The 12,207-nt window shown below is 47.8% G+C and overlaps 1 protein-coding gene across 4 annotated transcripts in view; it reads left to right on the top strand.

The window, feature by feature from the left end:
* The window catches only part of MRRF (mitochondrial ribosome recycling factor), a 54,733-nt gene extending 48,047 nt beyond the window's left edge, over positions 1-6,686 (top strand). For all 4 annotated transcript variants that reach the window (XM_087869391.1, XM_045791013.2, XM_045791014.2 and 1 more), the window contains one exon: positions 4,382-6,686. In XM_087869391.1, coding sequence (XP_087725517.1) covers positions 4,382-4,459 — 78 coding nt within the window. In that variant the 3' untranslated portion in view covers positions 4,460-6,686. The remainder of the gene's footprint in view (positions 1-4,381) is intronic.
* The last annotated feature ends 5,521 nt before the right edge of the window (positions 6,687-12,207 follow it).

Genomic DNA, 12,207 nt, shown 5'->3' with positions numbered 1-12,207 from the left:
CCTGCTGTTTCACCTTTGCCGCAGTTTACTATAAATGGGCCTGCTGAGCATTAAAGCGCTTGGCAGAAACCACCAGTAAATCCGGCCAAGATCCTTTCACTGCTGCCTTTTTCTGAGAAGCCGTGCCGCTCTGAAGTGAAGCTGGGTGCTAGCGGGCTGAAGGAGGGAAGGGCTCCTGGCCAACGGGCAAGCAGGCGGGGAGGCTGGACTGGGTGAGGCAGTGGGTGTGCTGGCCTCAGGGAGGCTGACTTGCCCCCCGCCTGCCCCCTCAGTGCGCTCTGGGCTCTGGCCTTCCCCTTTCCTGTCTCCGCCTTTCACTTTCCTGAACGACAAGGGAGCAAATGTGATGATGATGATGATATGGCCTCTATGAGGCAGCAGATTAAAATGGAAAGGGCTCTTGCTGTGGAGTCCGGCAGGCCTGACTGGTTCAAATCCCAGCTCTTTCACTTCTCGGCTGTGAAGGTTAGCAAATGGCTTCACCTTTTTGAGCTTCCGTCTCCTCGTCTGTAAAGTGGAAGGAGGGGTGCTTATCTCGCAGGGTGGGTGAGAGGACCAAAGGACACACATACTTAAAAGTGGCTGGTGTGGTTCTCGGTCCTCAGTAGGTGGCCGCCCTGTTTGTCCGTCCCATTCCTTTCCCCACCCTTTGACTCCAAATATGGGGCTGGGATTGGCTGTCGGAATGACCCTCACACAGCTGGCCTGGAGTGAGGAAGGACTAGGCCAGGTGCTGGGGACGCCTTGGACCGACTAGCAGCACCAAACCGGCAACCCGGGTGGGTGAGTTCCTGGCTCAGTCACACCACTGACTTTTTAACATGACCTTGGGCAGATTAGTTAACATTTTATGCCTTGGTTTACTCCTCTGTAAAATGGGGATAATTCCTGTCTCACCTGCCTTATAGAAGTTCTGTGTGGATGTTGGATTTGGACAAAACCCCTTTGCAGACCATGAATCACTGTGCAACTGTCAGGTGAAATAGTTAAATGTTCACAATGTCTTAAAGGGACATAGTAACAGCATTTCACAGGTTTTGCGGATTATGTGAAATAATGCATATAAAGTTTTTAGCCCAGTGCCTGACACGTAGTAGTTCTCGGGAAGAGGGAGCCGTTGTTGGTGCTGTTGTCATTGCTGTGAATCATCATTATTTTATTGTACTTTATTATTTTTTTTAAAGATTTTTAAATTTATTTTAGATGGAGAGAGAGAGTGCATGTGCAAATGGGGAGGAGCAGAGGGAGAGGGAGAAAGAGAATCTCAAGCAGACTCCCCGCTGAGTACAGAGCCTGAGTCAGGGCTCAGTCTCGTGACCCTGAGATCAGGACCTGAGCCAAAATCCAGAGTTGGACACTCAACCGACTGAGCCACCCAGGTGCCCCATGTTCATCATCATCATTTAAAAAGTCTGAGGAAGATGGAAAAGATGAACTTGCAGGCAGACTGTCCCCAAGGGCACTTTGTGCCTACAATTTGGTAGAAAGTTAGCAAATATTTTCATTAATTGATTAATTTGAGAAGAAGTCAGGAAGTGATAATAAAAATCAGAGTAGCGGGGCGCCTGGGTAGCACAGTCGTTGGGCGTCTGCCTTCGGCTCAGGGGGTGATCCTGGCGATGCGGGATCGAGTCCCACATCGGGCTCCTCGGCTGGGAGCCTGCTTCTTCCTCTCCCTCTCCCCTGCTGTGTTCCCTCTCTCGCTGGCTGTCTCTCTCTCACATAAATAAATAAAATCTTTGAAAAAAAAAAAATCAGAGTAGCACAAGCAGCATTTGCATAGCAAATAAGCAGTTTAAACCGTGCTTGCATATGCACGAACACGGTCAACCCGCACAACTACTCTCGGAGGAAGGGACCGGCATCCCCATTTGATAGATGAGGAAACTGAGATTCCGCGACTTACACATTGTCACCCCACTGAGAATTTAACCCAGCACCCACATTATCACACTGTTATCTTAGGCACTCTTCCTCTCCCCAGTCCCGCTTCCTGTCCCCAAACTGCCCTTGCGCCATTTTTCCTGAGTAGGCTTGCTGGAGGGAGTGCTGCTGGGCATCATGCCACCCGCCACGCAAGGCAGCTGCTCTGCGCGGGGGCAGCAGCATCTGAAGAGTCCGTGGCGGAGGGAGGAGGGACCGAGCAGCCGTTCTGAGCCCAGCCGCTCTTCCAGCAGCCCCCGAAGCCGTGCTTTCCCCGGCTACAAAATGTGCAGTTGTTGCTATGGTGAGAGCCTGGTTGTCTCCCCGCCTGGGACCAATTGCTCCAAATCCTTTTTCGTTTCTACCCTTTCCAATGCATTTAGTTCCTAGTTCTTGGCCAAGTCCTGTGGTCTGCAAATGAAGATGTCAAACAGCCGGCGTGCTGCTGAGCACACGGGTCCCGGGCACCATACTTCAAGGCTTCCTGTCTTATGGTCCCTTTTAGACGTGGGAGGGAAGCTGCAGTGCTTATTAAATTGTATTGTATTTCGTTTCTCACTCTTAGTACATGTTTATTTTTGAAAATTTGGAAAATATAGAAAAACACAGAAAACTTTAATAATTATTCATTTAGTAACTATTTCCTGAGCACTTGCTATATACTTGGTCTTTTGCAAGATGGGACAGGTGGGGACAGGGATAATATATTGCCTATCTTCCCATCACTGAACGATAAACACTATTAATATTTTCACGTTTCCTTCCATTTTTAAGAAATATCCATTTTTTACATACTTGAGATCATTTCTACTATGTATTTGCACAATTCTGTATCCTGCTTTTTCTTTAACTCTAAAGGTAACATGAGCATTTTCCCATGATATTATAAAGAATGTCTTGACACGTTATTTCTTTTTTTCTGATTACAAAAGCAATCCATACTTGGTGTAAACATTCAAACACTTCAGAAATATGTGCTGGAATGTTATTCATATTTGTACCCTTTCCATAAGAAGTAGATAATCGTAGCCATTTTTAATGGGTATATGTATTCAACTACTTCCCTGTTCTATCACTTTAGATTTTCTGATTTTTTCATTTTTTTTAAAGATTTTACTTATTTATTTGACAGAGAGAGACAGCCAGTGAGAGAGGGAACACAAGCAGGGGGAGTGGGAGACGAAGAAGCAGGCTCCCAGTGGAGGACCCAGGACCCCGGGATCATGCCCTGAACCGAAGGCAGACACTTAACGACTGAGCCACCCAGGCGCCCTGCTGATTTTTCATTATTGAAAAGAAAGCCTAGAAAGGGGCACCTGGGTGGCACAGTCAGTTAAATATCCGACTCTTGGTTTCGGCTGCGGTCGTGATTGGTTTGGGCTCGGGTTGTGATCTCAGGGTCGTGAGATTGAGGCCTGCGTCAGGCTCCACGCTCAGTGTGGGGTCTGCTTGAGACTGTCTCTCCCTCTGCTCCCCACTCTCTCTCTAAAATAAATAAATAAATCTTAAAATAAAAAAAGCCTATGAGCACCTGAGTGGCTCAGTCAGTTAAGCATCTGCCTTCAGCTCAGGTCATGATCCCGGGGTCCTGCTTCTCCCTCTGCCTCTGCCCTGCCTCCCGTCTCTCATGAATAAGCAAATAAAAAATCTTTTTAAAAAATAATAAAGCCTAGATAAATATCTTTGCATATGGAACTTTAGAAATTTTTTTCAGATTCCATCCATGTGGTAATTTCCCAGTTGAGAGATTTGGGGGGGGGGGGTTAAAAAATGGTGTGGACATTTGCATCAATTTGAATTCCTATCATTGATATATGAGCTTATCCATTTTACCATAGCTTTCTGGCATTGAATATTATAATTAAAAACTACAACATCAAACTTTGTTAACTACGATAACTGAATTATATCTTGTTTTAATTTGCATTTCTTCAGTGTCTGTTGAATTTTCCATGTTTGTTAACCAGATGTATTTCTTCTTTTCTCAAGACTTTTTTTTTCTGCTTGACTACTGGGATCTTAATAGTCTTATCAATTAGTATGAGGGCTTTATACAGCAAGGTCTGAGGAAATTCTAGAGGGTCAGTAAGTGACCGATAAGGCCGGCTTCCCTGTATTCTATAATAATAGTTAAGAATCTTGGGCTGTGGAATCAGACTACTGGGGATTAAATTTTGTCATTGCTACTTTCAGCTGTGTATCCTGACGGGATCTAACTGCCTCAGTTTCCTCATCTGTGAAATGGACAAAATGATAGTATCTATCTCATGGGGCTGCTGCTGGCAATCAGTAAGAGTGTGTATATAAAGTTCTTAGCACAGTGCCTGGGTGGGACTAAATAATATGAGCTTCTGTCACCATCGCTATTTCCCAGAGAACTTTCGCAGTCTGGGAATGTTTGTCCCCCTACCCTTCCCCAGCCCCAGTCATCGGGCTGTCTCATTTTGTGTTCCTGCAGATCAGCCAAATGGCCGACGACACCGTTGCAGAGCTGGACAGGCATCTGGCAGTGAAGACCAGAGAGCTCCTCGGATGAGAGCCCGCCCGGGGCAGCAGTACTCCAGAGCCCAGTTTCTGGTGGATCCCATGGGTGGCAGATGGGCCCTCTCTTCTCTGTCCACACAGAAGGCTGTCACCATGCAGCTGGCAGTCTTCGTGAGGCTCAGACTTCTAGTGCGTTTTCTTCCTCCTGTTTCCTGTCCACCCCATTCTGCTCTGGCTCTCTGCCACGGGCGGCCCTCGGAGAGTATCTGCTGTGACAGATGGCCTCTACTTAGGGCATTTGCCCTGATCATGACATTGCCAAGATACTAGGACTGTTGGCTGCCTCAGCACTGCCAGTTTCTTGTCTCAGGAGCCTCCTTTTCAGTTAGTTGGGCCCTGTGCCCAACTTTGAACTCTGGGCTGATGTGGGCCTTCACCTGTGACTGGATCCCTTTGCTAGAAGCCCATTTTTACCTAAGAACAAAATCAAAATAAATGGGGAAGAAAAACCACCACAAAGCAATGGATAGAGTGGGTCTGGATTCATGTTCTCGAAGGACCTGTATGTAAAGCCACCAGAACGATACTTTGGCCTCTGAGTCATCCTCACACATGCTCTTCCCTCTGCCTGGACCATTCTGCCCCTGCTGACCTACCGGCCAGTCCTGTCCATCCTTCAGGCCTCAGCTTGGGTATCCCCTCCTCCAGGAAGTCTTCCCTTTTCCCCCAGCCGAGGACTGCTGTTATTGGCTCTCAGGACTGTCCACTGCTTTTAACTGAACCTTCACTATGCTTTTCGATAATCAGTCTGTATATCTTCATTATCCTCAGAACTTGGCATAACGCCTGGAACACAGTAGGCGTTCAAATGTGCTGTAAATGAATTGTACGGAGTAGCTGCTCAGCGAATTCTGGCGGCTTTTTCTTTCTTTCCAGTCAGAACACCATCACTCTGTCCTTTTCCACTCTTGCCTTTGTCCTCAACATTTACTTGGAAATGAGATACCTTCCCCCAGGGCCTGCCTGTTGACAGACAAGTGGTTTGTTGTGGCTTATCTTTGGGTACTGGGTTAAGTAAGGGTTTTTTCCTCCAGTAATTTTCTTTTCCTTTCTTTTTCTCTTTTTTCTTTTCTTTTTCTTTTCCTTTCCTTTCCTTTCTTTTCTCTTTCCTTTTCTTCTCTTTTCATTCTCTCATTCATAATACAGCCATCATGAGCTAGGCACAGTTCTAGGCAGTATCTTTCATCTTCCTGGTGAACTTGCGAGATGGGTAGTGTCTTCATTTTATAAATAGGAAAACTGACAGCTGACAATATTAGATAACTTCCGCAAAGCAGCAAGCCTAGTAAGTGACAAAAGGTTTCGTTATTCATTGTCAGACTCATTTTGCAGAGAGGGAGGAGCTCAAGAGGTCAAATTTCTTGCCCAGGGTTACACAGCTAGCAAGCCCGCAGAGCTGGGATTCAGACGGAGGCCTGATCTAAAGCTCGCGTTCAGCTCGCTGCATAAACATTTAGTGAGCGCCGACTGCATGCCAGGTACCGTGCTACATGCTGGGAATGCAAAAATGGGTAAGACGTGACCTCTGTCTCTGAGGGGTGCGCGGCATGCTGGACTAAGACATTATCCAAAATGTCTCGGGTGGAAGATGGGGAGTTCATTCTAGTTTTGCCAGATGTCTGCCTTTAGAGTGGAATCTGCTTGGGCCGCCACGGGGCCTGGCTGCACTCCTTCAAAATAGCATCCAACTTCTCTTCACTGTCTGACTCCTCTCAGATCCCGTCCCTCGCGGGAGGTCTGCTCTTCGCCCTCTGCTTATACTGGTAGAGCACAGTGTACGTGGCCAGGGGGGGGTTCAAGGTCAGAGTCAGGTCGAGAATGAATCTCCCACCCCGCTTACCTGTCCTCAGTCCGACCCCACTCCCCAGCCCTGAGTAGCCATCACACGATCAGAAGTCAGCTGCGGGAAGAACGGGGACAGACATAGCAATCAAGGAGCCTTTTTTGGGGTAAGCCACATGGCGGGGGCATTGCAGCAGTCTCTCGTGAGTGGCCGAAATCCCCCACTCACAGCAAATGTGCTTCTCAAAGATGCAGGATTTTTTAATAAACAGAGGAAATGATAAATTATGTTGTAACTCCACTCCAAAGGCATTTGGTTCTTAACAGCCAAATCCTCTGTAGTCTTTAAATAAACAAAAACTTATTTGGTGAACAGACGGGGTTGGGAGGGATGGAAAATGAAAGATTTTCTGTACTTGGGTCCCACATGTCAACAATTTCTCTCCTGTGTGTATGTTGGCCAAAGCTGTATATCATGATAAATGAATAAAGGAAAACCTCGAGCCCAGGGCAGTCAGACAGCTCAGCAAATGGCTTTCAGCTGATTGCTCTATTCCAGTTGACATTTATCAAAGCGTTGCTCTTTTCCTCTGTGTCGGGCTGCGGTAGTGGCAGGGACCAGGATGAGACTACCTGTGTGGATCTGCCGAGTAATGAGTAATGCTCGAGCGATGCCTTCTCCCTCACTCCTTCCTTGAACCTCTTTCTTTCAAAAGGAGAAGCTGGGGATGGAAATTCCTACCCTCGCCAGAAAGATTAACCGCCTCCTCCATTCAGCTCACCAGCTTTCCAAGTCCCATGAAACATACAGGCCAAAGAGAATTCGAAAACTTTTGTCCTGTTGGGTTTTTTCTTTTTTACATGCTCGTGTGTGTGTGTGTGTGTGTGTGTGTGTGTGTGTGTGACGTTACAAAAGAAACTGGAATATAAAAAGTTAAAAGACAAACTTCTCATAAGTTCCCAGTCTTACTCCTCTGTAACGATTAGATGTATATCCTTCCAGACCTTTATACGTACATAATTTTTAAAAAGCAGGGAAGGGAAATATTCTGTTCATTCTGAAACTTGCTTTTTTTTTTTAAACCCAGCAACACATAATGGCCATCTATTCATGTGTGAACATGGAGATATAACTCACCCTTTTTCACTGCAGTGTGGTATTCCATAATACGGATGTACCTTAACTTCACTGCTACCCGTATGATATTTTTAAAAATCATTTTACAGGGGTGCCCGGGTGGCGCAGTTGGTTAGGGTGTCTGACTCTTGGTTTCGGCTCGGGTCATGATCTCTGGGTCATGGGATCGAGCCCTGTGTCAGGTTCCATGCATGAGTCTGCTTGGGTGGGCCTCTGTCTCCCTCTCCCTTTTGCCTCCTGCCTCCCCCCTCAAATAAATAAGTAAATCTTAAAAAAAAATCATTTTACATGCATGGGAGGATGTTTTTATTTAAAGATGATTTTTTTTTTTTTTGCTTTTTGAGAAAAAAGAACCCCTATTCTAAGTTTATCTGCTTAAAGATGATTTTCTTGCTTTTTGAGAAAAAAGAACCCCTACTGTAAGTTTATGTGAGTTTAAGAGTTTTAGCTACTCTTCCCCAACCTCAGACTAACCTTTACTGGGTGCCTACCTTAGAGCAGGGGCCATACTGGGCACTTTGCAGGTGTTACTACAGTTAAACTTCTGAATGGTACCAGCTGGTGTGAGTATTACCCCTGTCGGTTGACAGGAGAAATTCAGGATGGGCATTCAGCTCGTCCAAGGTCACACAGCTTATCAGTGCCAGACTGGAGTTTGAAACTCAGATCCGGCTTTGAAGTAGGTCCTTACACAGTGCACTTCAGTTCGGAAGTCTTCACTGAATCCTTACTCAAAATGCACTGCTCCAGCCCCGACGGTGGGAGAAGAGAAGCGGAAAGCTCGCTCTCCTACAGCAGTTAGCTACTTCTAATAAAGGTGTGTGTTGAAAGCTGCACAGGAGCTGGCACACGGTCAGCACCGAAGGGATGACAGCAAAGGTGTGTGTGTGTGTATTTCCACCTCCCACCTGTTCGACAGACTCCGCTAGAGCTTGTAAGAGAACCAGCGAATAATGACAATGACGACGGGAATAGTGTCGTTATATTGGCTTGGTCCCTTTTAATTTTCAAAGCGCTCCTACGTCCTCTATCCCATTGAAACCATTGAGCAAGGCTTTGCCGTTTCTTTTGCTCTAATACGTGGTCAATTTCCATGATGTGCGTTAAAATGTATAGTCTCTGGGGGGCGGGTACGAACTTTGCTATGTACACAGGAAGTGTAGTTTACAGACTGTATTAGGTTTTCTGTATTCTTTTTTGGCCTTCTGGTGAGTCTGGGACTGGTGGTGGTGTTTCAGTCTCCTGTTACTAGCATTCGTATTTCTTCTTGCACTTCCTACAATTTCTGCGGGATGACTTGCTGCTGGTTTGTCCGGTGCCCAGAGAGCCTGACTCTTCTCTCATCTTCATCTCACTCCGTGCTTAGAGTCTCTAGTTCTGTCTTGTCCTCTATCAAGCTCACAGCCCCCACTTGCTTTTTGTTTACATTTGCTTGGTGTAGCTTTCCCGTTCTTTTATTTGAAGGTTTCCAAATGACTGTTTTAGGTGTGGTTTCTGTTTGAGAGCTGGGTTTTGTTCTGTGATCCATTCGGAAACGCCTTTTAAAAATGACCTCTATTTTTAATTGTGATAAAATACCCATTACATTTGCCGCCCTAACCATTTGTAAATACACAGTTCAGTGGTAGCACGTACATTCCCATCGTGCAAGGAGACCTCCAGAACGCTGTTTGTTTTTGTGTCCGGCTTCTTTCACTCGGCACAATGTCCTCCACGTTCATCCACACTGTAACAGGTGTCAGAATTTCTTTCCTTTTTAAGGCTGAATAGTGTTCCATTATGTGTACATATGAAACTCCTTTTCTTTTAGGAGGTGGCCTAAACTCCTTCACATGTATTGATAATCCTGAAATGTTTAGTAGACGTCTACACTTTTTTTTTAATTTTTGCATGCAGTATTAACACTAGGTGGTTGCGTGTCTGAACCCTTAGCAGATGAGGGGCTCGATGTTAGGTTGAGGAGAGGGGTTACTTCTGCACAGAGGAGGCTCGCTGCTTGTTGAATGAGCAAAGTGGCAACCCCTGTCTCCCATAGTCCTCGGTTCTGGTCTTTGTTTTAATCCGTCACGTGCTGCAAGGTCAGCTCAAGCTGAGACGTAGCTTTCATCATGCTGCTCTTCTGCTGCACCCTGCAGTGACTCCCGGTGGCCTGCCGAGTTGTGTGTGGACCTCACCAGACGTCCAGTGACGTCTGCCATCTCAGCCTCTGCCTCTCTTCAGTTGTGATACGCCTCCCACAACTACCCTAAGGCAATTGGTGCTAAAGCTCGATGCTATTATTACCTTTTCTGAATTTGGGTGCTGCTCCCCCCCGCCCCCCGCCCCATGTCTTGGCTTAGGCTGTTTGCCTGCTAGGCGCTCCCTTAGATCGCTGCCCCACCCAATAGGCAAAACTTGTCTAGCCTTCCCAGCTCTTTTTGGTCCCACATCCTTGCACTAACTCATTCATTTCTTTATCTTGACGTTTCTCCTGATCCCTGAACGTGTGCCCATTGACCTGCATATGCCTCAAGCACCCCAAACTCAGCCAGCCCCCTCTGGAATACATGTCCCTGCCAGGCCAGTCTCTCTCCTGCGATGCCTCTTGGGAATGCCTCACTGTCCACCCAGGTGCCAAGCCAAGACACTGGGAGCCGCCTGCGCCTCTCCGTCCCTCACACTCTCATCCAGGAGGTCACCAAGTCCCGTCGGTTCTACCTTCAAAGGGCTCTCCTTTCTGGACACATCCTCGAGTGGTACGTACCAGGGAACAGAAGCGTCACTCTTCCTCAGAGGCAGACCACCACCAGCACTGGATAAGCCTTGTGTGAATCCCTGGAAAGAAGAGTTCCCCGCTCTCTTCATCTTTGCATCCCCTGCCTAGCACAGCTCAGAGCAGCTGCTGGGGAAGTGTTTGTCCAACCCTGGCCGTGAATACCAAGGATGTCAATTTACATCAATAACCCAAAGCTTCCCTAATTACTCTCACCTGCTTGCTCAGACCTCCAACCTCATCTGCTGAGTTGGCCTCCAAAATTTCTGGGCATCTCAAGGCTGCCTCCCATGGTGTCCATGATCATTGGCATTCACCCTGCCCCTCTCCTGTCCAGGGTCCCCTTCGCTGGCATCTGCGGCCACGAATGCCACCTGGAGCTTCACCTTTGCTCCCACTGGGAGTGTCCGTGTCCGTGACTGGAGTGCCTGAGCAAGCTAGGTGGGGTCCTGAAGAGCAGGGTGCCATGGCCCTGGGTGGCAGGGTGCATGTGCCTTCTCTCCCTACCAGGCTCTATCCTCAGCCCAAATTACCCCCCACTTGGTGATGATAATAATAATAATAATAGTGGCTAACAGTCCTGGACCTTTCCTGGGTGTCAGGCAGCTCTAGGAAGCTAGTTACTATTTTGCTCATTTTACACAGGACGAAAGTGAAGCACAGCGAGGGGTAAAGTGTTCAGAGGTGCACAGGACCAGAGGAAGGCACGAAATGCAGGGGGCCTGGTGTCTGACCCCCAGCCAGGCAGCCTCCGGAAGTTCTTTCAGCAAAGAGACCGGAGGGGCCCCGTGAGGTGTGGGAGTGGCCAAGGAGCTCTGGGTCCTGTCCCAGCTTTGCCCTTGCTACCCAAAGTAAAGGTCACTGCCTTTCCCCATGGATACAGTGAGGGGCTCGCACAAGATCAGTGGTTTCCAACTGGGCTGGTCCCTGACAACATTTTCACCCATTTGGGGCAGAATAAGTAAAATACAGGGATGTTCCAAATGTTTTTGTAAAATTAAATTTATTTCACTTAAAGGACTTTTCTATTATTGTTAGATCTTGCTCTTCCTATTTTCACTGTTGGGGTTGGTTAAAATGTTCTTTCTATTCTAGAATGAGAAGAAGTTGGTGATTCTAGAAAAAAAAATTCCCATTTAGAAAGATAAACAGTCACCCTCTGTTGGTCACCTCCGTTTTTTGGGGGGTTGTTGTTGTTTTTAACTTTACAGATGCACGAATCCCAAAGTCTGGTAGCTATGGGACCTCACGCCTACTCCTAGCACTGCCGTCCTGAGGCTGTCATCCAAGGGACGCTGGAGCTGTAACCAGGGAGCGAGGCAGCGGAGGGAAGCAGTCTGACCCGTGTGGGTGTCGGGGACCCAGTGGGTGAGCAGGCGGTGGGGTTGGAAACAGGACAATAGTCAATCACGAGGGTTCAGAGACCCACAAGGAGGAGGGACGGGTAGGGAGAGGTGAGTCAGAGAGAGGAGAGAGAGACAGAGACAAACAGGGAGGTAGAGACAGATGCACAAAGGCCAGAGGGAGGGAGAAAGAGGCAGAATCAGAGAGACAAAGACACACACACACTCACGTGCACACACACGTACAAGCACAGAGTCAGCAGGTAGTGACAGATGAGAGACACAGATAGTCAGAAATGGAAGGAAACAGAGGGTGAGAGTGAGACTGTCATCCCGAAGAGACTTTCCAAGACGCCCAGAGAGAGAGAGAGAGACACTGAGATAGAGACAGAGACACAGAGGGAGATAAACACACGCGAAGAGAGAAAGCGGCAGAAATCCAGGGAGAGAAACACAGTTGAGAGAGAGGAAGAAAGGAAAGAGAAAAGAGAGAGAGAACAGAAAACCGGGAAGAGGCACATGTAGACAGAACGGAGACGGTGTGAGGCAGAAGGAGGCGAGGGGGGCGATGGAGGCTGCGAGCTGGTGGTGGCTGCAGGGCCCCAGGATCGGCGGGCCGCGTGGGCAGGGCGTGGGTGGAGGAAGAGGCAGCAGCAGCCCGAGCCAGGGCTGCAGGGACCAGATAAGGACGCCTGCCAAAGGAAAGCGGGGAAGGAAAGACGTTT

Source organism: Ursus americanus, chromosome 18 (genome assembly GCF_024610735.1).
Source record: "Ursus americanus isolate L20-20 chromosome 18, mUrsAme1.1.p, whole genome shotgun sequence".
Taxonomy (NCBI): Eukaryota; Metazoa; Chordata; class Mammalia; order Carnivora; family Ursidae; genus Ursus; species Ursus americanus.
The sequence above is the reverse complement of the archived record's forward strand: the minus strand, read 5'-3'. Positions and strand labels throughout refer to the sequence as shown.